General features: G+C 44.1%; 1 protein-coding gene across 1 annotated transcript in view; it reads left to right on the top strand.

Annotated features, from left to right (window-relative positions):
• The window catches only part of SNRNP70 (small nuclear ribonucleoprotein U1 subunit 70), a 47,696-nt gene extending 22,979 nt beyond the window's left edge, over positions 1-24,717 (top strand). Inside the window, exons 6-10 of the mRNA XM_086930191.1 lie at positions 5,829-5,891; positions 6,017-6,098; positions 12,703-12,804; positions 13,375-13,462; positions 23,569-24,717. Of these exons, the coding sequence (XP_086786317.1) occupies positions 5,829-5,891; positions 6,017-6,098; positions 12,703-12,804; positions 13,375-13,462; positions 23,569-24,412 (1,179 nt within the window). The 3' untranslated portion in view covers positions 24,413-24,717. The remainder of the gene's footprint in view (positions 1-5,828; positions 5,892-6,016; positions 6,099-12,702; positions 12,805-13,374; positions 13,463-23,568) is intronic.
• The last annotated feature ends 1,009 nt before the right edge of the window (positions 24,718-25,726 follow it).

The following is a 25,726-nucleotide window of genomic DNA, read 5'->3' as shown; positions in this document are numbered from 1 at the left end:
GTCGGGGGAAGACTCCAGCAGTTCCTGCCAGTCTGGGAAGACCACAGACAGGTGGGTGAGACAACTTATCCAATACGGCTATTGTCTGGAACTAACCTTCACTCCTCCCAACATACCCACAAGGCACCGTCCTATGTCCGCAGAGCACATGCACTTATTGCAGCGAGAAGTACTCTGCATACTGCAAAAAGGGGCCATGAACTCGTGCCTTTAGAACAGTAGGGTATAGGGGTGTACTCACTGTACTTCTTAAACCCAAAGAAGGATGGGTCTCTCCGGCCCATTCTAGACCTCAGACCCCTGAACCAGTACATCTTGTCAGAACATTTTCACATGCTAACTTTACAGCAAGTTCTACCATTGCTCAGTCAGGGAGACTACCTAGCAACCCTAGACCTAAAGGAAGCATATTTCCACATTTCCATTCACCCAGGTCACAGGAAATATCTCAAGTTCACCGTCAACAACCAACATTACCAGTTCATGGTCCTGCCTTTCGGGGTCACTACTGCCCCCACGGTGTTCACCAAGTGCTTAGCGACAGTGGCTGCGCACCTTCGAAGACAACACATCCATGTCTATCCTTACCTGGACGACTGGCTTATCCAAGCAAAGTCAGCCCAGCAATGTGCCAGCCACATATCCCGCACAATTCACCTCCTACACAGTCTAGGATTTTCACTGAATTACCCCAAATCACACCTTCAGCCCGCACATGTACAACAGTACCTGGGTGCAACAATAAACACTCTGACAGCAACAGCGCAGCCAAACTCTGCCAGAGTCAACAGCATGCAATTGCACATTCAGAAATTCGGGCCCCAACACTCACTCCCAGCGCAGGTATTCATGCAGCTGGTAGGTATGATAGCCTCCTGCATCTTCATAGTCCTGCACGCGAGGCTACACGCGTCCGCTTCAAGAGTGCTTGGCACGACAGTGTAACAAGGCTCATGGACATCTGAGAAATTTAGTGTTGGTGACTGGTTGTGCATACAACTCTCTGTATTAGTGGAACACACAAAACCTTTGCAGGGGACGACCGTTCCAAGAGCCTGTCCCACAAATAGTACTGACAACGGACGCATCTCTCCAGGGCTGGGGAGCGCATGTCTTCCATTATACCGTGCAGGGACTATATATGACGCAGCAGCAAAAGATGCATATCAACCTGTTGGAGCTGATGGCAATGAAGGCATTCAAATTGCACTTGTGCAACAAAGTCGTGCGGATCCGGACGGACAACATGACTGCCATGTATTACATCCAGAAGCAGGGAGGCACACACTCTCCACAATTGTCTCATCTAGCCCAGAGCATGTGGAAGTGGGCTATTCAAAGAAACATGTTCCTCATGGCGGAACATCTCCCAGGCAAGGACAACCAGATGGCGGACCTGCTCAGCAGGCACAGCCATCAGGTGCACGAGTAGGAGATACACCCCTCTGTGCTCCAACCATATTTCCAGCAGTGGGGTCATCCAGAGATAGACCTATTCGCCACAAAGGAAAACGCAAAATGCCAAACCTTCGCCGCCAGGTTCCCACACCCGCAGTCTCAGGGCAATGCGATATGGATGAACTGGTCATGCCTAAGGTGGTGTCGCAGTTCCACATTAATCAAACCATAGAACTGCCAGTTTTCTTCCCAAATCCAGATTCTGTGGCAGACCGAGCACTGCACACCTTAGATGTTAAAAGAGCTCTCCTGTATTACATCGACAGGACAAAGGATTTTAGGAAGACTAAACAACTGTTTGTTGCCTTCTCTCCACAACACAAAGGCAACCCCATTTCCAAATCAGGTATAGCCAGATGGATTGTTAAGTGCATACAGATCTGTTATCAAAAAGCTAAACGCACATTAACAGTTCCCCCGAGAGCGCATTCCACGCGCAAGTTAGGGGCATCCATGGCTTTCCTAGGTAACATTCCCATAGAGGATATATGTAGAGCAGCCACATGGACCACCATACATACATTTACCAAACACTACTGCGTAGATGTACACTCCAAACAGCAAGCTGCTGTAGGACCGGCTGTTCTCAAAACCCTTTTTCAGACTGCTGCAGCTGGCACGGGCAACCACCGCTAAGGAGGTAACTGCTATTTATTCTATGCACAGATATGAATTCAGCAGCCCACATGCCTCGAACGGAATATGCTACTTACCAGTATGCATCTGTTCTTGGCATGTAGAGCTGCTGATTTATATCGCCCGCCCTCCTCCCCGGTGCCTGTCGCAGCTGTAGCACTCAGAATCATTCTCCGGCATTGTCATCACTTACTGTATTACACTCCATCTCTGTCACAATGGGGAAAAACAATCTGAAGATGGAGAGGATGCCCATGCGCACTGAGGAGGGGGGGGGGGGGGGCACCTATCTCGTGATACTTCAAAGACTTTTCCAGGACAACAATGTGCAATCATCCGGACCCAACTCTAGGCGGCGATCTATGCACCGATATGAATGTCAGCAGCCCTACATGCCAAGAACAGATGCATACTGGTAAGTAGCATATTCCTTCCTAGCCTTAAAAGCCTTTCAGAAGAAGCTTTACAGGAAGAGGGTGTTTATTCAAACAGACAATACAACTACAATGTTTTACATCCACAAACCAGGAGGAACACCATCATTAACACTATCAACCCTAGCCTATGGAGATGGGCAATTCCAAGGAACATAGACTTACTAGCAATACAACTCCCAGGGAAGATGTATTGCAGATCAGCATCTCACCAATGGGAGATAAATCGATCGGAAATCTAAAGATATATAAAAAAAAAATGGGACTATGCAAATCACTTTGCATCCAGACAACTGCGCACAGCCCGATGGGAATGCACCATGTATAGACTGGTAAGGGACGTTTGCTTACACATCTATAAGGGTACATTTGGCAGCAATTGTAGCATACACAAGGGGAGAAACTGGAAAGTTTCTTAAGATATCTAATGTGGTCAAAAGATTCCTAGAAAGAGCAAAGAGGATCGCACCTCCAAAGAGGGTGCCACTACCTGCATGGGACCTTGACGTGGTACTAGTGCAAATGAGGAGGCACCATTCAAACCAATCCATAAGGCAACATTACAAATGCTCACTCTTTTTTAGTGGCAATTACATCATTACCCAAGAGTAAGTGAATTACAGGCTCTAACACCACAAGAGCCCTACTTCCAAATACATAATGACAGAATAGTCATGAGAACTGATCCACATTATATGCCAACGGTGGTATCAAAGTTCCACGTACACCAAACAATACAAATAGAGTTTTTTCCCAAGACGCAAGCAGAAAGGGCATTGCGCACCCTGGACGCCAGAAGGGCAGTCACGTATTACATAGAAAAAACTAAAGAATGCAGGAAAACATAACAGTTCTTAATATCATTTACTAACCGTTTTCTTGGACGACCAGTCACAAAAAAAAAAATAGCAGTTCAAGATGGATTACACAAGCCATACAGTTGTGCCACAAACAGGTCAAACCTTACAAGGAGCACCTCCCGCTCACTCGATAAGGAAGAAGGGAGCAACAGTGGCTTTCCTAGCAAACCCACCTATTCATTCAAGACATTTGCCAAGCAGCAGCATGGTCTTCAGTGGACACCTTCTCAAAGCATTACTCTGGAAATTGACATGAATAAGGAAGCACAAGTAGGACAATAAGTCTTACAACATATATTCACAAACCAACGCTCATCTTCCACCCAGCCACCACAAAACTGGCAAACCCCTACAAAGTCTATGCGCAGCATAGTGAATCAAGAAAAGATTCACGCTGCAAAACAAATTGTTTCTTACCTGTCCGTGTAGTTTTGCAGCTTGAAGAATTTCTGGATTCAGTAGCGAACCCACCCGCCTCCGCCAGAAAGATGGGACTGGAGGAACAAATAAAGGAAATAAGAAAAGAATAAAATCTGAAGATGGCGACGAAAGGTGGGAGCTTCCGGAGGAAGCACGTCTATGTCACAGGACACCAAATGGTATGTAGACGCCCACCAGGCCACGTAAAAGAGAAGAAATACTAAAATTCCAATTCCAGACCCAACCACTAGATGGCGAAATAATGCACAGCATAGTGAATCCAGAAATTCTTCCCGGCTGCAAAACTACACCGACGGGTAAAAATAGAAGTTTTATAGGATCAAACAAATCTAAACGCTACTTGGTGAGCCAATTTTAATTATTTTTGCTGAAACTTAAATACCAAACATTGTTTATGCGCTATATACTAAACAGTAAAACTACATGCATCTATAAATGACAGTGCACTAACCACTACCACATCATGCTTTAGTAAAATATTTATGAACAGTTTCTAAAAAATGAACTGGGAAATATTCCTGCTCCTGCCCAGATGACAATGCTATTAGGGAGCTAGGAGGCAAGGCAGGGATCTGGTGTACCCTATGTGGGCTTGATTTGTAGTATACTGCGAGCAAACGTTTAGTCTAATTTTTTATTTTTTTTTACAGCCGAAATCGTGACCATGCATATTTGAATGTACTCTTAGGTGATGATAAACAAAAAGGCGGCTCCATGGGGCAAAATATTCACGGTCTTCTATATTGGTTGGGTGGTGTAGATTATTCAAGTTAGGAGACCTGCAGGTCTAGTAACATTTTTATGATTTCCCAAGCCCTTCCCTCATTCAAAACACTTAATGAACATGTGGAAGAACAGGAAGCTGACTGCACTTGCTGGTGGAGACCTGTGAAGAGTCCTTAAGTGTCGGGCTTGCTCCCACCTGTATCCAGGGCAAAGTAGACTGCATGGGTCAGATGGCTGACTACCTGTGTGGCTACAGGGCCCAAACGTGATGCAAGAGGTCTCTTTCCTGAAGAACCCACCTGACCAGTTGCACCTGGACTGGACCCTGCTGGTGTCCTGTGCTAGTGACCCCTGGCCCCTAAGTGTAACTGTCTGCAAAATTGGTACATAGAATTTTTTTAATTTAAACCACCAAGCCGACCTGACCAAGTTGCAGCTTGGCTGCGCTGAAGAATCTGCTTCCTCCTGTTTGGATCCCTTCAGCATCAGCAGCTCTGTTTCAGCGGGCCTGTGAGAAGGTGACCTGCTTAGTGGAACCCTATGTATGGCAGTCTGTCGCCTCCTCCCACTGGAGGAATCTGAGCTCTGAAGAAAGAGCTCAAGTCTGAATATTTCAGTATCAGCAGGGCTCCGTCCAGTGGTTATTCTCCTTCAAGGGAACTTGCCTGCAACCATGTCCATTCTAGGATTTCAACTTCCCAGTTCTGAGAAGTCGTAAGGTGAAATCTTTGACTTGAACTTGGGTGGCGTGCCTGACCTGTGCTCCATTTTGGTCCCGCCTAGGAACCGATTCTCCACAAACCGTTACTACCGATTAGTGCTTTTTCTTTTTCATGGTGTTTGTTCTCTTAAATCTTTTTAAAATTCAGATATCCATTTTCCCCCATTTTTACTTTTTTTCATAGTCATTTTTTTATTACATTTTACTCTTTATAAACTGTAGTATTTGTATTGTTGTGATTTCGATATTAATTGTTTTGGCACTTCCTAGTGCGTTAACCTGTTTTGTTTAAATCTTGTCTGCTCTTTGCCATAGCTACCAGAGGTTAATTGAATTACTGAAACCTTTGCCTAGGCATAAAAGGCTAGTGACTTTTACTCTTGGTGGATGGATTGCCACCCAGTGCAACTAATAATTCACTTTCCGACAGCCAGTATCTTGGCTTTCAGTACTTTTACATTTACAGAGTAGGGCCATGGTGTATTAAATCACGCTAAAAACATTTGAGTGTTAACTCCAGTCTTTTAATATACCAATTTTTTTTCTCTCCAGAACTACGATACAACTGAATCAAAGCTGAGAAGAGAGTTTGAGGTTTATGGGCCGATCAAAAGGGTAAGAAGGGCTTTATGATGCATTGTTTAACAAATATTTTTTTTTGTAATGGAGTTCTTTGAAATGATGTGTAGGCATATCTGCCCTCTTAAGGCACTTAATGTATTCTCTTCTTCCTCACACAGATTCACATTGTATTTAACAGGCGTTCAGGGAAGCCGCGTGGCTATGCTTTCATAGAGTATGAACATGAGAGAGACATGCATTGTAAGTTGCCTTTCCGGGGCAGGCCTTTAAATATATTATGCATGTGTTTATGTTCATAACGCAGTGAATATGAAGCCCAGTTTGGGGTAGGGGGTTGTTAAAACATTCAATTTTTTCCCAAAAATTTGTGCTGTTCCTGAGCGGGATACGTTGGCTCTACTATCCACAATTGTGATTTCAGTTAGGCCCAAGCCGAAAACTGCATCCAAGTATGCTTTAAGCAAAGTTGGGCCATAAAATGTATAACAGGTTATCCCCTCTCTACAACACGGCCTCTCTAACGAAGTAATAGGCTATTGCTATCGCCATCGAACTCACCACTTTGCTGATGCGTTTTTCAGTTTGACAAAGTTACTAACGCCACCTCCAAGGGCCCCTCCTGCATAACGTATTAACCGATCTGCCTAATCTTCTTCCTTTACTTCAAAACACCCAATGTTATACTTTAGTGCATACTAAATTAGTAACTCTTCACACCTACCTCCGCCTCGCTGATCCAGGCAGGTGGACCCTGGGCTGAGACTGATAACACCTCTTTGCAGTGGAGCTAATTTAAAACCACAGTTTTCAGTGAAAAGGTGGGTAGTGAGGAGTGCAGGCCTGCACTACTATTGCACTTTCTTAAATCATAAACTGCTGGTGCAGTTCTTTACCAATCGAGTGACTAAAGCACCACATATCCAAACTAAATGTGTCCAAAAATATCCGTATCATCTCTCCCTGTATCTGCAGTATAATCTGTACAAGACTCGCTCCATGGTATAACTGCTTTTCCAAAACTAAATCCTGTTTCCGTAAGTGACATTGTTGAGATAATCTACATTTAGTTTACATTTGCAACGCTTCATATAAAGCACGAGATGCTGTTTTTCAAAGCTAAATATCTTTATCGTTCAACCTCCAAAATTACCACTTCGAACGTTTAAGATACACTGCTTTTAAAGCAGTTTACAAGGGCATGGTGTATACCCCACCCGTTAGCCTCACTACATGTAGAAATTCGCCCATCTCCTCTAACTAATACACATACCCATTGTTGTGTTAAAGTCCACTGCGCACATAATTTATATTTTCTAATGACCACCCTCTTAATGCCCTTTTCTGAAAATCTTGAATTCCCACACTGTAACTGTAGAGCTAAGACACTCTTGCTAGTGGCTTGGTTTATCCCTGAGGTAAGTCTTGACAATGCTGAATTGTAATGTTACAGGTTTTGGGTGGAGGACCCAGATTCCAATATGTGCCCGCTGTGTAATTGCGATGGAGGCCAGTGGGGGTGGGGGGGGTGTTGTACTGCTAACCTTTTGTAAACTAGGTTACTGGTGATCATCTGTTCCAGAGTTAGAAAGCAATTGCAGTCTGAAATGTATCTTCTCCTTTGCAGCTAAAATTTCTTTGAAGGACCAGTTCGAATGGGTCTGTTAATGTTGCCTGCATTTTTTGCCTTTTATTTAGCGGCCTGTTATTGTAATCCGGGTCCCACACCTGATATGCAGGAGATGGGCAACTGTCCTTTAAAGCACAAGATGGTCTATTGTGTGTACAGTCTAGCCTTTTAGTGCTAATCTCTTGGGTGGTGGGAGGTAGTTAGCTGTTTCATTGGATATCTGTTGCCCAGCTCACATTTGTTTGTATAAATGAGCCTGTTAATGGATTACTGTTTAAGAACTGTACGCAAAGTGCAATATGAACGGGTGTATTAATTGTGTGTTCTTATTGTCACTGCAGCCACCATTGTGATGGCAATTGCCACTGCTGGCTTGCAGCTGATGCTAATGCTCCCCTTTACAACATCTCATTGTATGGTTGGTATATGGGTTTGTATGATGGGTAAGACTTTGCAGCACCAATGCACAATCTATATATATATATATATATACACACCAAACACTTAACAGGGAGTGCAAGGTTGCAGTGCAGGCGAGATCCCACATTTCTTCCCTAGCAAAGTGAGCTGGGCAAGATCTGTTTGCATGGAAGGATGGGCGACCTTTGGTACTCACAGGCTCCGCGTGTTGCTCTTTACACGGGTATGCGCAAGCCTGGGTGCTGATAAGAGGCTGGTGTGTGGAGCATACTGTTGGTGCTATGCTGAACCATTAAGGGGGCAGTCTCTGAACTCCTTTGTAGTAAGTCGGGTGGGGATTTGGTGTTGAGGGATAGTTAGTTTTATATGGTGAGCGCATTTTCCAGGTCTTTGGCACCCGTAAGGCTTGCTTTCAGATTGCAGAGCTCAAATGTGATTTACATGTGATCTCTCCCCACTAGTTATGGTACTTGGAATTATCCTGCTGACTCCCAGAGCGCCACACACTTCTGACTCCTTTCTCTGCAATTCTGTGTTTCTATAGCATCTGTAGAGGGAAGACTTCACATCGAGCTAGTGGAATATCCTTTTAGGCTTCCGATTTTAAAACCACTCTTTGTACCTTTATCTAACTATGTTCCCTCCCTCGCGTGTACTTGTCTTCCAAAGAGCCATGCAGCCCCAGCACTCCAGAGCAAATGAAATCTGCTTCATTATTAGTCTTTGTGGCGACCTTTTCCAGGACTTGCTGTGAGCAAACGACTTATTAAAGTGCCCTCGAATCGTTGAGTTTATGAAGCTTTGCTCTTTCTTACACATGCTTTGTCATTGATCTGCTCTCCGCTGCACGTATGCTTTCTTAATTGATAGAAGGCATATACTTGGCTCGCATGCCATTTGAGCTCTGCAGTTTTAAGCCTGGTTACGGGTGGGTGGTGTTTGAGGTATTTTAAATCTCCCTGTTATCTCCGAGACGGTGAGGGTATATAGGCATGCTGGGCATTCCCAGTTGCCTGTTCCGTTCGAGCTGCCCCCTGGTAGGTTGCAGTCATGGAAGCCGCCTCAGGATTCTGGCATCGAAGACTACAGATTAGTCTATTGCCAGTTCCCCCTCCCACGCCCCAGAGGTTGGGTTCTCGTAAGGACTAGTTTAGGTTTAGAACAGTTGAGGATACTGGTGTAATCCCTATTTGGAATCATGCAGTGGGATTTGTCGAGCGTAGTATATATAGTTGTAGTTTAGCTTCCTTGAATTGCAATATCACCACATACACTTATCTTTTTAATTTAGAAACGTTTGTTTATTAACATTTCTGCTCAGTTGAGCGTTGCCCCTTAAGATTGCTATCATGGTAGGTAGGGTCCATTTTCACACAGTTATAGGACTTCGGTCGGAGTGCAGCACCACATCCAAAATAGCGAAAGTAAAGAGTAAGGAGGAACTTGTGAACCCTTTCCGGGGGCGCATATTACTTTCCTGCACAGCAACCCCATTTGCGGTGCAGTAACTCGTAAACAGCCAGTGACTGAGAGAAGGCATTCCTTGCAAATTCTGTTGACGGTTAGCATAGTAAAACTAGTCTCTGCAGTGCCTTCAATGGCAAGAGGCTGTAATCTGCTTTGCTTGAGCAGATAACTTAATGGGGACTTAAAGCCCTTACTTAAATCACTCGCTCAAAAGTTTGAGTAGGCAAGCTTACCTTTAAAAGGTAATGCTATTCACAAATGTGTTAGTCGTGGTCATGCAAAAATATAATAACGTTCAGTAGTGCCACCAAAGAGTGCTTTGAGTAACGTTGACACTAGATTTCTTTGTTTAGTAGAGGTAGGAAGATAAAAGGTCCACCTCCTAATTAGTGTAGGCTTTATAATTGGTTCCAATCCCAAAGAGTTCTATGCTAATAAAATAACTGCTTTGACCGGGACTAGAAGTTATTTAAGGTACTTAGCACCTACAGCACTGTGCAAGGTTCAAAGCATATAGTCAACTTTACCTTTAGTATATTTGTAGCAGCTTTCAAGTAGCATAGACAGGCTAGTTTACATCTTTTTATAAAACCAATTTGATGCTGGTTATAAAGGTGAAGGTAAGATAATACGGGCTCAGGTAAGCTACCGATATCTGCCAATGTGGGACATCTTGTCACCTCGCCACGACCTATGAAAAACCACGCAAATGGAGGCTTGTATGGAGCAGAAACCAGTCGGCAGTGGTAAAACCCATCTTTTATTTCTGAAACTGCACCTGGAAAGTAAAGCTGTGCTCGGTGGGAGGTGGGCTTGGAATTTGTGCTACGTTTGAAGCCCCAATGTACAATCGGGCTGTTTTTCCTCCCTCCCTTTCCCTTCCTACTTGCAAAGGTGTTGTTTTTGGTCCTTAATTGAACATCATTTGTTCTTCTGAGTGGTTGTGATTTGAAGTGTCGCCATTGTTTTCACTGGATTGTACAAGAGTCCTGTGAGCACACCATTTTTTTAATTTGAAAGACCTACTGTTTTCTAGTTTAATTTGTCCTAATCTTATTCCTTTGAACACTCAAGTAGTTTTTCTTGGCCTTAGATTGGGTCTTAATGTGGTGCCTGGCTCTTGGATACGTTCTTTAGCTCCAATTGTAGCTGCCCTTCCTCTTTAAGCCTTTGTAAGTTGCCAAGACACTTCTATCTGATTGTGGTTTATAACGACTCAAGGCTGTGGGACTTCCTGCTCCCTGTGCATACCAGCTTTTTATCCTTTTCGCAAGTGTCGAGTGGTGATTTCTGCCCATCCAGATTCGTGTTCATCTGGGACTCTAGGTTGGAAAACGATCATTTGGATTGCCTTGAAAATGGGGAGTGAGGGTCCTCTTTCACCCCCTTCTGCTTTCCTGCAAGTCTCCTTTTTGCATATCGTGCTGGTAAGATTGGCAAAGGTGATCCTAGTCATTTGGGGATGTTAATGGCCATATCCTTAGGTTTGTCCTGGATAAGGTGAGTGTTAAAGAGGGTGTGGGAGGGGGGAGATAGATCTGTGGTTCAAGGGCTTTAGACCAGAATGACCTTCCTGTTGGTCCGTTGAGGCTGTTTGTCCCTTGGAAAGGAAGCTTTCCTTTGGCTTTCTTTCCTGGCTGCATCATTCTGACGAGTGACTGCTGGTGAGCATAGGAGCGGCCACTCCTTTCAACCCAGGCTGCCGGGTCAGCCCTTCGAACAGAGGGAACATGCTGGAGTCCGTGGCTTGATGTCTTGGAGCAGCAGGTTGTCCTGCCAACATTTCCATCAATCATCTGATATTGCAGTGAAAATAAAAAACGCGAGCTTTGAAAGCCAGGTATTTAAAAGTAAAATCGTGGCAGCTGAGACAGGTAAGGCCAGCAGAACGTCTCGCTCAGCGGCCAAATATAAACCTCCAGCACCCAACGCTCAGAGAAACTTCTCTTGCCAAGATAGCATCCTGAATTCGTTTGGCCATAACATGACATTTTGTAAGTAGTTTATCAGGTAAATCTTTTTTGTTTTAGTGGTGCGCTGTTTATTTTCTTTTTTTATTTTCTCCCCGCCCTTCAGTGTTTTATCAGTTTGAGGGACCTTTAATGGCTTGCTACAAGTCGGTGGGCGGGGGGTGCTAGGGATGGCGACTGTGTGTTGTCTGGGAAGAAATGAGTGCGAGCTTTCCAGGGATAACACTACAATTGGAACTGCAGCCATTGTTAAATTCCATCGCAAAATTCTGTGTTAGTGTTTGGAGCAGTTGTGTGCGTGTTTGATTGGGTCGTGATTTAATTGTGCGAAAGGCAAACTGGGAACGCAAAGAAAATGCTTTGCCGGGCGCCAATTGTTACCGGTTTATTGGCATTATAATGTTTGCATGGAAGTGAAGCCTGGCGAAGCCTGTGGGCATTGCTCAGGAATGACGTGTGGCGTGTTCTTTCCTTCCTTGCTACTCCGTGTAATATTTTTAGGTTGTACGATTCGTTTCAAAGAAGCATTATGCCAGTTTAACTAACTTTACTTTTCTTGCAGCTGGGTTTTAACGGGGCGCATTCCATGTTTTGTGGGTAGCTGATTGGGATGGTCTGCCTTTTACTGTTCCTCCAAGTCTTTGTTTTTGTTGATTAATGCTGGCGAATCCTCTTGCTTGTGAAAAGACTCCAGCCCCGAAACTCCCTGGTTACAAGCATGGGCTTTTCTAACCGGTTAAGCCTTACTGTTCCCATGCACCGATGCTCTTAAGTGAGTTTTTGATGGAATTGACATAGTTGTCACTTGCACTACAAATTGCACTGTAGGGGGCGGAGATCTTGAATCATGTGTGCAGTTACGCTGACAAGTAGTGCATCGGTTGTATCAGCCCAGACACTTTTGGTAAATGGCTTTGGAAGCATTATTCATGCTAGTGTCACTTAAAGTGGGTACACTAGAGCGCTTCATCTCATTGGTGTTGCGGCTATTTAATCGCTGAAGGCGAGCATTACCTAATGTAGCCTGTGCCTAACGCTGGGTATTTGGATGCCCTTTTTTGTGCCCTAACCTTTTAATGCTTCACCATCACTCAGGAGGAGCCATGGTGGTTGGTGAGTGCTAGTGATTTTTTTGCTTCCCTCGTCCATCAGACCTCCTCTGGGCCATTTCGCTTGTGTGATAGGTGTTTTCAGTGGCGCTCTGTTTTGAATCCTAGTGCCTTTGTTGCAATTTGCGATAGCCTTGGGAGACTGACTCTCTTGGTGTCGCCCCACGTTTGTTTGGGTTTGGAGGGGTGGGAGGTGTTTCTCTACTCACTGGCTAATTTACTTCCCAATCCTTCTGGATGCAATCTTACAGCGTCATACAAGCATGCGGATGGCAAGAAAATTGATGGAAGGCGAGTGCTGGTTGATGTTGAAAGAGGGCGCACTGTAAAAGGCTGGCGGCCGCGCAGGCTCGGTAAGGATTTCCAGATTTAATACTTTATGGAACCACAGGGTTTAACCTGTACAGGTGCGATTGTATTTCTTGGTTTACAAATGCTTTTTGGGTTTATATGTTGCACAGTTCTCTACAGTGTAATCTTCACTAGTGTGGTCTAACAGTACAAGAGGTCTGGGACAGACTTTCACAACTGCTAATAGCTGCATGCATTTAAACTTTTAAATGGGTCAGTTTTACTACGAATTTTAAAAGTTCTTTGAAGAAAAAATCTGTCATGGATCTAACCTCCGGATAGATGTCTTAAACCGCTGGCCTAACCCGTTTCTTATAGTGAAGAATTGGGTCTACTGTTTGCACAATTAAAATTCCAATTCAGCTAAATGGTACGTTTACAAAGTCAAAACTTGTAATTGCCGAGTCTCGCACAAGTGATAGCTTTCTTCAGATTAGATGATTAGTTTGGGCCGGGAAGGAAAGGCTGTGACTACGCTTGTTTTATATGTACCCCTTAGCACTGCGCCACCGGCGGGCCCACTAAGCGAACATCTGTTGGCACAATGCTTACTTTTCGGCTTTGTTTTATAGGAGGAGGACTAGGTGGGACACGAAGAGGTGGTGCTGATGTTAACATAAGGCACTCCGGTCGAGATGACGCTTCTCGATATGATGAAAGGTAAGTCCTGTCATCCCTGCAAAAGAGTGTTGCACAAATGGTAACTAGAGTCGTCTGCCAGTAATAAACACGAGGCAACCAAACGAAGACTCACCTTGGCTCTTGTGAAAAACTGAAGTGTGGACCGAAGCTTCAAAACAAGAATTTTCTTAAGTAAAACTACAGTGAGCTTAATGGGCACTACCTAGATCCTGTAGTATCTTATTGTGCTGAAATCCGAACTAGTTTGCCACCATGAGTTGAACAGTGTGCCATTTTGTTGTAGTATGCGGCCCTGTTGAGTCAGGATACCAAGTGAGATTTAAAACTGGTGGTGCGTAGTTTAGGTCTCCTCCTTCACTTTCATCGTGACTATCATCAAACCCCCATACTAGTTTAGGTTCTGTCTGGTATTATTCCCGAGACATTGAAGCGCGGGTTAAATTGAACCCCATCATTTGGATTGATTCATATTTAGCTATCCAAATGTTTCTTCATATCTACGCGGTTGCGCAGGGTCAGTGGTCTTCCAAATGCATATACTGGGGCGCAGCTATTTTGTTGACTCACACTAAGAAGCAGCCTAATAAGATTATGGAAACTGTTACATCTTCCTCTCCCCCCACCTACGCCTGTTTAACAATGTGATGCATCTTGCTTTTTGACACTGTGGCACTTCCGAAGTGTGAATATTATTAGAGGGTGAAGTGCTGTACTGGGTCAAAGGCAAATATAAACTTGTTGTTTTACTGGGAGATAGGGAGAGGGTGTCCTGAGTTTAACTAGCAGGTGGCAAAGACAGTTTCTTGTAGTTTTTCTTAACTAAAGGAGGAATCTCGTTCCGATGGAGGCTGGAAAGTTTTAGACTATTACATTGAGTTGTTAAGCATGTCATAAAGGTTGTGTGGCTCTCCTTTGTGGATGCTGGTAGTTATTAAAGGAAGCCATTGACGTTCATACTAAAAGTACATCAAAGTTCTCCAGTATTGGAGTGTCTTTCATAGATTCACATGCCTGAATCATTCCCCGTCGTCGGAGTGGGAGTCCCGACGACGGGGAATGATTCAGGCATGTGAATCTTTGAAATACACCAATACTGGAGAACCACAGATTACAGGTAAGTAACTATTTTTCTCCAGTATTGGGGTGTCTGAATCATTTCCTGTCGTCTGGACTCACACTCCGACGATGGGGAATGGCCCTTTGAAGCCAGAATACAGCTGAAAATTGCTGTTATGACACACTCGGCAGTACACCACAAGGCACCCAACTACCTCACTCAAAAGTTGACTATATCAGGAGGGTCGAGATCCAATAGAAGTACAAAAAATCTACTCCTGAAACCTCGCAGATTCCGGAAGGAAAAAACTTACAAACGCTCCTTCTCAGGAATGGCACCCAAGATTTGGAACGCACTCCCTCCTGAAACCAGGCTTATCACCTCCACTGCCTTCTTCAAGAAAGAGGTGAAAGCCCTCCTTATGGCCAAGTTCTCCCGAACTTTATCGTTTGCTGGACCAGAGACTTTGCACTGACTTGGTACCACTAGCTACCTCATTGTCTAATGTCTAATGATATCATATCCTTGCTAGATTTCGAGCCTATCATACTACTCTCTCACTACCTATTAGTTTTATGTTCATGTTAGTTTGCTAAACTGGATGTTCCCTACCCCTTCTCTCCCTGTAACTCTTAGAAAGTGGTGTAAGCCAACCTTATAGCCTAGCTCTCCTGATCTCTATTGTAGCTGGACCAAAGGCTCTGCACCGCTCTTATTTTATCGTTTATTTGATTGTTTGTTATTCCAATAGCATATGACTACTATCCGATGTTGCCATTGAATATTATACTGTACCCAACATTATGTTTAGTCACCCTCTTGTTGCCCTCACCCCCTGCTCCTGTGAAGCGCTCTGATATCTGCAAAGATCTTGTTCGCGCTATATAAAACTCTGAATAAATAAATAAATTCAGGCATGTGAATCTATGAAAGACACCAATACTGGAGAACCACAGATTACAGGTAAGTAACTATTGTTCTTCTCCAGTATTGAGGTGTCTTTCATAGATTCACGTGCCTGAATCTTTTCCCGTCGTCTGGACTCACACTCCGGGGATGATTCAGGCATGTGAATCTATGAAAGACACCAGTATTGGAGAACCACAGATTACAGGTAAGTAACTATTGTTCGTGTCGCCATCAAGGACTGCTAGCTGAAATGATTACGTGCGACTCCTTGTTTGGCAGTAGTACGGATGATCTAAAATAGGAACTTAGTCAATATGATTTTCTAGTAATATTTCTTACATACAGAGATTAGATATGAAGGGAATTTGACTTGATTAGCCAGTCAGTAAAAAGCAGGAAAACTAAGCCATATAATTTTAACTGAAAGCAAACCTATTGTCAGTATTGTAATGGCCACTGCAGTGTCTAAAAAGTAAAAGCCTTGACCACTAACCTCGTCGTTAAAGATTGAGTCTGTTATCACTTTAGTGGTTCATAGTTCCAACTGAAAGACCATTTCCCAGCATGTTACCTCTAACTGCTACCAAAACCGCCCACAAACCTTTGTTTAATACAAGAAAACATGTCCCGATTGAAAGACAGCCTCCCTAGAGTCAACCCCCACTGGTCACTAAAATTGCCCCATATCCTGTGTTAACTAATTACTCTGCTGCTAGAGCAGAGCCAAACAGAGCTGCATGTATAGACTTACCTCCGAAAGCCGCCCCCTTTGTGCTTGTTCTTTCAGGAGTACCAGTTCCCGCTCACAGGAAACCCGAGAGTTATCAGGACCTATTACATCAGGTCATTTTCTGGTTAGCTAAAAATAGACCCCTGCGACCCAATAAGGACGGTGGTATCCTGAGTGTTAGAAGGGTGGGCTGGTTAGGGTCACTACCTAAGGACATTCCCGGGGACCTAATTCTTGTCCTATTTAGGAATAGCAACATCGTCCCTTATTTACGATCCTCCCAGCCCCACGAAGGTGACGGCCCCATCTCCATTTGGGATTTGTATGATTTTTATCCGAGTACCCCACACATCCCCCTACCAAGATCTACAGCAGTATACAATTATTTGCTAGGAAGGGGTGGTATTAGCTCACCTGCCCTCCATAGATTTGACTTATTCTACAAATACTGCAATGTTTGAGAAGCTTTTATAAAAGGTCAAGTTTACATTTTAACCCAGTCAGTAATGCGTTTTTTTTGTATTATATTTTTAAATAAGGAAAAGGCTCCTATAGGTTTGGCATATGTCTCTTAACTTGTATTATATGTATTTTTCCACGCTCCTATGTTTGTTTTTTATCTGTATGCTTTTATGATTTTAAATCGAATAAAGCTAAGTGACTGACTGACTGGTTCATAGTGATATATTTTTTTTTATTTAAGGTCTGTGAAATCTTTTTGGTAGGGGTGGATTGTAAACCAGGAACTTAGATAAGCTATTTCTTTCTCTGCTGTAGATCATTTAAGAGGGTTTGTCCTCAACACCCTGGTACTTCTGGTTAACTAGCGGTTCAACTGTACGAAGCAGGAAGCACCTAGTGACTACAGTAGCTTAACCAGCATGGAAACTTGGTGTTCGGTTTTAACATACACTTCCAGTCTCTAGCTATTATAATGGTTAGCAAGAGTTCTGGAGATGTTCTACCAGGCAATGGAGCCACATTGTCTTGGATTACTAAATCTTAGTCCTTCTGGAGTTTAGGGAGGACAGGTGTAGGTATACAATGGATTGGATATGACGCTGTCACCTGCTCACAAAATGGCGAAATTACGACTTCAGCCATAGGCTGGTCTTTGATCCTTTGGCCTACAGGACAGTGGAGGATTTTGTAGATCCTCGGTGGTCTATTGAAATATTCTCCTGTGAACAAGGCTTTATTTTTTTTAGGATTCATACATTGCTCCTGGCAGGCACTGCCCTACTCCTCACAGAGGAAGGTAAACTTGGTGTCCACACGTCACAGCAATGAGGCTTAATGCAGACATTTTCGTAGTGGTGTCAAAGGCAGGAAACCAGAGCTAACCAAAGTGCAGATATAAAAAAAACACCTCCTGTCTTCAGTAATAACTCTACCGTGTCCTGTGTGTTCCAGTCTTTTAGATAAAGCAGCTGGAACTTTTGTGAATGCCAAGCTTTGCAGAGCGTTACCCTGATGTTTGGCACCGGTGCAGCAAAGAAGTAGGAGACAAATAAATTTGAGGGATGAGCTTCTCATTCCTTCCCAGACTCCTGTAAAACAGAAGGGACAGGAATTGAGTTTTCTAATAAAACTTGCTGGAAAGTGGATTGGTAGGGGCAAATGAAGGTCTGCCACTGGCAGGAACGCCACAAACACAAAATAGGTCTTCAATTATTCCTATGCTCAATCCATGGTAACGTTGCTGCAAGCAGGCAGGCTTAACTTCAAAGACGGGTTTGTAAAACATTTAGAAACACTGATTCAGTAAATATTAAGACTCAACACAAAAAAAATCCAACACCAATTTATAAAACTAGAAAATATTTTGATCTTTTAAATGATACCAAAACAATAAAAATCACTGTAGGGAACCAGAGATTTATTTATTTAGATTTGTGATGCGCTTTATCATCCAGGGGTCTCAAAGTGCTTTTCAGAGGGTGCACACAGGCTAGATGGCGGAGTAAAGGGGGGCAAAATGCTAGGACGCACCCCATGCCTCCAGGAAGTGTACGGTTTAAAGCTTTTCCTGAAGGGTAGGAGGTTCATTTCCATGCGCAGGCTCACTGGCAAGTTGTTTGCATTGGAGAATGCTCGCCCTCCCATAGAGGATAGTTTAAAGTGGGGGCAAACCAGAAGGGTGGCATCTGCTGATCGAAGAGTCCTACTGGGAACATGGGGAACTAAGCGCTCCCTGATGTATCTTGGGGCTTGTTCGTACAGGGAGTCGATTAAGCTCACGTAGCAGTGGTGTAGCGTGTGTCCGTCTTGGTTTTTTAAAGATTAATCTTGCTGCGTCATTCATGACTGTTTGTAGGGTGGCCAACAGTTGTTGGGGAAGGCCAGCATATAAAGAATTGCCATAGTCCATGCACGACTGGATCATAGCTGAAACAGCCCGTCTGAGCGTGGCCGAGATCGGGAGTGGAGATAGTTTCCACAGTTGTCTTAGTAGGCCCACGCAATTGCCGACAACGAACGAGACTTGTTGAGCCATGGAAAGTTTGGCATCTATATGAATGGTCAAGTAATCAAAGGAGAATGGACACTTGTAGCTTCATAACCATTGGTTAGCATGGATCACCCTCATAAACGCTATGTTATTTGCGGTGTATATCTATTTTCCGCCCCACATTCGCGTTATGGCATAGTCATCGGATGTCCAAGTTTGTGGCCAGCCTCATCCCGAGGCAACCTCTGGTCTGGGTAGCAGTGTCTAGACAATGAGGGGCACCCCCAGAGAGAGGGTGTGAATAGTTGGCTTAAAAACAGAGCCTCACCAGAAGAAACTTTAATAAAAAAGGTGGAGTTCTGTGGTTAAAAATTATGGTGGGTATAATGATGGATCAGGTTACTGGATCTTATACCACTTTATGGACACAGTCGACATGTTTCAGCTCCTTTTTGCCCAGCCGGGTCTGTGGAGCATTCGTTAGGACAACAAATACCAACAAATAGATACTTACACCACTTGTGTAGTATTTCAACAGTGTAATATTCAACACTTGTTTTCTCGGTTGTTCTCAATTCCTAAAATAGGGGAAAGAAACAGAAAAACAGAGTATGCACATATGGGTGTATTCATACAAGCACTAGAGACATTCTCTGTTTATGAGAATTGATCAAAGGTGCGTAATTTGTTAGCACTAGTTTCAGAAGGGAGGTCACTAAGGACCTACCGGGTTCGAACCAAGAGACTGAGAGAGACATTACTGTAAATGTACTTTTTGAATGTAGAGTATATCTGTTCTTATAACTGAAAGTGTCTACAAACGGCCTACGAAAAGGGGGTCCGTAGGCCTACAATTAATCAGGGGGGAACAGGTGTCATTCCCAACTATAATTAACAATGCTACTGTTGTTATAATGAAGCCCAAATGTATTGAATTGCCAGGCTGTCTGCTGGGAACGAATGTACACAATTGGTGATAAGTGTTCACCTGGAGGACAACCTGCTCATATGGGTCGATTACTTCTTCCTGAATGCAGCTCGAGTATCTATAAGCATCCTACATGTATGTTATGCCGCTCCGATGGTGAGCTGGGTGTAAGGGCATGTGTACCTTGCTGGTGAGGCACTTAGTATTATGCCAATGGTCCAGTTACAAGTTCAATGCACCACCTGTGAAGAAATGTCACCAACAAGATCTCCTTATAAGAGTGACGCGTTTAAGCATCTATTCAAGGAACGCTTTGTATATTTAATAATGGACTGTCCGTCATGTGAACCAGGCTCCTATATTAAAATAAAACAGGGGGACTCATAAAGAGACAAAGTCGGTAATGGACCGCGTCTCTTGTATACTGCTTCGAGCCATTGACTGGTCGCACTGCCTTAATAATTCAGTGACTACGCTGACACAAGTAGTATGAAGCGCGATACATGAGAGATATTACCTGTATTGAGAAAGGGTCACGTCCCACGGGGTGCAAGGGTACTATCGGTCCCGAGCTATAAAAGATGAAAAAGCCAGTATTAAGTGGCTCTTACCGTTAGCAGTATTGCTTCTTGAGTTCAGTTAACTAGACTCCATTCTTACACGTGTGGGGAGCGGTCTCCTTCGGCTGGTGCTGGCTCTGTCCCTGGACGTAAGGAGGCCGCTCACACTTCCCATTTAAAAGCGTTGTAGTAAAAATAGGACTGGGGTGAGCTGTGTGTATGTATTCAAAATACACAAACTTTATTTATTAACAAACAGCGTTTTGGGACCTCTGAACAGCTCTCAAGCCTCCGTTATCACATAAACTAGACCGACTTTGGCTATCAGAAAGTCGTTATGGACACACTATGTGAAATTGCTAAATTGTTGCTACTCGATGGCAGAATATGTGACTGTTAACAAAATGACACACATTAATTTATACATTTCAATTTGCGGTGGTAGTGTGTTTGTGTAGATGTAAACCACGAATACTAGTCATACTACCTAGAGGTCTCACGGATGTTACTATTATCTGGCTATTGACCCAATGGTCATTGTCCTTATTATCACCGCTCGGTATTCACAGCGTAGAGCTCAATTACAATCTATTTGAATGCCCAGGCTTTTCACAGCCGCTGCAGTTTCCGGAGAGGGCCCCAGTTCTTTTGGCCAAAGGAGGTCGTTACAGGGGCTGGACGCTGTGGTGATCACCAGCACCTGTTTTATCCGGATTTATCTTTAGCGAATTGGCTGGCATCCAGTTGACAGTTAATGTTAGTATGTTTTGCAATCTTACATGTGCTGTAGATGAATTGTCAATTTGTATAATAATTTGAGTGTCATCGGCATAGTTGTAGAGCCGGCACTCCATCTGGTTTAGTGCAGAGATCAAAGGCTGCAGATAGGCGTTAAACAGGAGAGGTGAAAGTGCTGAGCCTTGGGGAACTCTGCATGAGAGACCTGCTGGGTTGGAGACCAAAATTGCCAGTTGGACTCTCTGGGAACGGTTTTTGAGAATTGAAGTTAGCCAGGCATGGGCGGTGCCCTGAATGCCGAGGTCTCCCAACCGTGACAATAATTGGTCATAATTAACCGTATCAAATGCCGCAGAGAGGTCTAACGGCACCATGGCGCATAGTTTTTTTGTCTGCCCTGAGTCTCCGATCATCCAGCCCGGAGAGCATGACCAATTCCGTGCTGTGATGGGCCCTGAAGCCAGCCTGATTCGGGCCTAAAAGAGGATTGTTTTCAAGATGGCGGGAAAGGTGTGGAAGGGCGTGCTGTTCAATTACCTTAGCTAAGAAAGGCAGCTGTGATAGGCCTAAAATTTTTCAAGATCTTGGTATCGGCACCAGGCTTCTTTAGAAGCGGAGTCAGACGAACCTCCTTAAAATTGGTGGGGACATGTCCTGTTTCCAGGGAGCTATTGGGAAGGGAGAGTACGTCGTCCTCTATTCCTGGCAGGGCTAGATTAAAGGTCCTAGGTGGGCAGGGGTCTGCTGGTGACCCGGATTTCACTCCCCATCTGGACAGCCAGAGTCTCCATAGTAAGTGGTGGTAGCGTGGTTAGAGGGTGGACAATCAGCGAGGTTGTCGGTGAGGGACTTCTAGGACAGCTAAAGCTTGGGGTGCGATGGATTTCTGTCTGGAGATCCGATATTTTATTAGTGAAAACGGACTGGAATTTGTGACGATCTTCTTAAGTAAAGGGGAGATTCTGCTCCTTGTTTTTCCTTAACTCGGTCAGTACCATAAAGGTTTCTTTCTGGGGATTACTTGCCGCTGAGATTCTGTCCTCATAGAATTCAGCTTTCCTGGAAATGATTGCCTGTTTGTAGGTGGCAAATGCCCTGCATACGGGTGCTGGGTTCGTACTCCTTGCGCCAGGGTCTCTCCCTCTAAGAGATGTGATTTTATTTTGAAAGATTAGTCTTTTTCTGGTGCTTAGAAACCAACCGTGCCCCTTTTAGTCATTTTGTTTGCTGTGACAGGGACACGTTGACCCATATCAATTTGGAGAATTTCTCACCACACCTGTGCAGCCTCCTCCAGCAGGCTGGGTCCAATTAAAACAAAAACCTTACAAATCCACTGGTAGTACTCCAGGCTGGGGATTCTTTGTGGTGATGTCCAGGTGAGCTCTGTTAACCTGTAGCTCGCAGTCCACTCTTTTGTCCTTTTTGAAGCAGGTTAGATGCACAGGGCTGTCGTTTCAAATGGTGCAAAAAGGTTCAGTCTTCAGATTCAGGCTTGTGGAAATGCACATAAAACTTTTAATCTTCTGATTCTCTTAAGTTTCAAGCAACCAATCGTAGAGGCATCTCCCCTCTCAGATACTTATTCAGTATTCTCTGGGGCCAAGCAGGTGGGCACTCCTGTCCAATGAGCTGCAGGGTTCCTCCCAAAATTCCGACTGCTTCCTGCAGTGTGTTGCAAAATACTAACCTAGAAACCACTATTCTTCAAAACTCAATATGTCAGAATTTTCAGCAGGGAGAGAAGACCTGGCTAGACACACCCCTAGGATGGCTAGTCCCTCCTTGCATTTTCGCATTCCTTCCTTAATCCTAGCATCTGGCTAGAGGTGAGCAGGGGTCCTCCCCTTCTTTTGAAGTCCATGGTTTACGACTTCACCCCCTGCTCTGGCATTCCTATGCCCAGCAACCTCTCCTCCTTGAGAGGCTTCCTAACACCAGGGGTCATTTATCACATCTTCAAAGCAGCCAGGCTCACTCACTTATCAACAATACCATATTGTTGGATTTATCATTACCATTCTGAGTCCTTTAATCCTAGTTTTACAGCTTTTCTTTCTCCAGTTATTAACTAATAACCTTTCCCAATGTTAACCTACGGCATGGGATTTGCAATGGAAAAGTGACTTGGGCCAATTTTTCAGCACCAGGGCTTATAAAAACATCTTTTAGAAGTATGCCGCATATATCTGCAAGACGTCCCACTCCACGTACACATAGGTGAGAGTTTAGGGGTTCTAAATATTTAAAAATATTGCAGATCCTCCCTCCAGTGCTCCTACCACCAAAGTCGATGTTGGGCAGCTCTTTATCACAATGTGGGGAGTGAAATGTGCAATTTCACTTTACCCAGGGCATATAAAACTCATTTTATATGGATCTACCTTGGAGATACTTGTCCCCCCACCCCCCTCCCTTTGATATGTTACCTTTAATCAAGGCACAGCTAGGCAGCAGGCATGTTATCGGACGTAGGCAAACATAAATAATGACCAGTCTAGTATTTTCAAGAGCACCTCAAGCATTAAGGTTTTGGCTTAAGATTTGGGAGCTTAAGGTGTTATATTGCACAAAGTTCAGGAAGCATTGTCTGTCCTATATGCAACATTTATTCAAACAAATGTTTTTTTGGAGATTGTTATATCCTTCAGTGGTTGACCAGTGCTGTAGTTGTTCATGAGCAGGTCTGTTCTGTTTCTGTATAATGCTTTTGTGGAATGCCCTCCTTAATCTTGTCTGTCTTTTATTAGGGATCGAGAGAGGGAGAGAGATCGAGAGCGGCCAGGCATCGTCGAGCGTAGCCGTGACAGAGATAAAGAGCGTGACCGCCGAAGAACTCGCTCACGGGAACGCCGGCGAAGGACCCGCAGTCGGGAGAAGGAAGAACCTCGCAAGCGCAGCCGGGAAAAGAGCAGAGATAAGGATAAGGATAAAGATAAAGATATTAAAGATAAGGATAAAGACCGAGACCGAAAGCGCAGGAGTCGCAGCAGAGATCGCAAGCGAGAAAGAGGAGACCGTGACAAGATTGTGAAGGAAGAGCGATTGGATGGAGAGGTATCTGAAATGGGCGATGCTCCCCCTGAAGAGGTGCCCATAGCGGAGATTGGGGTGGATGGCTCAGAATTGAAGGGTCCTTCTGAAGAGAAGTCTAGAGAGCGTGACAGGGAGCGGGATAGGGACAAGGAGAGGGAGCGAGACCGGGACAGGCGACGTAGCCACCGTGAAAGGGACAGAGACAAGGATAAGGACAAGGACAAGGATAAGGATAAAGACAAAGACAAGGACAAAGACAAGGATAAGGACAAGGATAAAGATAGAGACCGGGATCGAGACAGGGATCGGGACCGGAGACGTGACCGAGACAGAGATAGGGACAGGGAGCACAGAAGGGAGCGAGATCGGGTTGACCGTGTAGTGATTAAGATAGAGAGGGAGGATGAAGAGGAGGTGGGGGTTCCGGACAATGGGTTGACGATGGAACAGTTGGAAGAAGCAAGCCAGGACATGTTCATGGACCAGGAATCCATGCAGTCTGGAGACGGTTATCTGCTGCCAGAGAATGGCTTCCCAATGGAGCCACCTGTCGAGTGATCTCTCTATTTCACTGCTGCCCATTGGACTTACTCTGTTGCAGCTGGACCAATCTATGCTTGCCCAAGCCTTTCCATAGGAACAGTCCTTGCTTACAATTAAATTGTAAAACGGATTCCTTGTGGATTTCCTAAAGGACTCTCCAATGTTCAAATTGAAGTTCAAATGGATTATGGTATGCATTTTTTTATTTAGGTGGGTATGTTTTATTTCTGTAGCTTATTAAAGTCCATCCATCACTCTATTGTAAAGTTATATTGTTTCTTAATGTTTTGTGAGAAATAAACACATTTTAATGTTTTGCAGCCGTTGTGGTGCGTCTGAATTGCACCCTCAATTTTTTGCTTGCGTATGTGCTGTATTGTTGGGTAATAAATACATTAAGCTGGGTAATAAATCCTCCAACCCTCCTCCTCAGAGCCAAGACGAAGACGCAAAGCAAATAAACCACAGCTGCCTCCCAAAACACAGGAAATGTTCTTGCACCTTTGTCCGTTTATTGGCATGCCAAGGCAGAATGCAGACGCACTGTCACGTCTTGGAACAAGCTTCTTCTGCCCCTCATGAATAGTTACAGCAGAATATATAGGGCAGAAAGTGCAGTCATCAGTAAACTCATAAGATGTGGCCAAGGCCAAATACGGTTGTACATATACAAATAGAAGTGCCATGCAGGCGCAGAACATAGAGCAATATAAGGGCACAAGGGACCAGAAAGCAAGTTTAAGCCAACCTGCAAGATTCAGAGGCTTTCCACAGCTGTTAACCCATGACGTGTCGCAGAGGTTAATGTAGGGCTCGGGGTCAAGTTTTAATAGATCTGTAAGGGGAGGGGTGTTCAGGAGCACGGAGCAAGTAGCTTGGTCAGAGCGGTTAGCTCAGGAGGACTGAGACAGTGTGGAGGAGAATATGGGATTGAGATATATTTTTCCCCACAATATCCCTCCTTTTTGATAGCAATATCAAATACCATTGTAAGAAAAATATGACTACATACATATGGTAGAAATATCGAAAAAGTACTTATCTTTGACTAGCATCACAGTCTTCAAATAACATGCATATATTGGCGTAGAACCATCCAAGAGGTATTCATTTTTCTACATATATAAAATTATATACTAATACTTAATGCTTTTATATTATATCTCTATAGCCATTAATTGAAATGTTTCTTTGTGTGCTTTCTCTACATCCTGTTGTATTTGGAGATACTTGTAGGCTAGCTCCTGTTCTGTAGGAGGTAGAGTTTTAACTGCCGAAATTGAAGGGATGCTTTTACTACACCATTGCTGTACTATGGAGCAGCAACAC

The sequence above is a fragment of the Lissotriton vulgaris genome, chromosome 7 (genome assembly GCF_964263255.1).
Source record: "Lissotriton vulgaris chromosome 7, aLisVul1.2, whole genome shotgun sequence".
NCBI lineage: Eukaryota > Metazoa > Chordata > Amphibia > Caudata > Salamandridae > Lissotriton > Lissotriton vulgaris.
The sequence above is the reverse complement of the archived record's forward strand: the minus strand, read 5'-3'. Positions and strand labels throughout refer to the sequence as shown.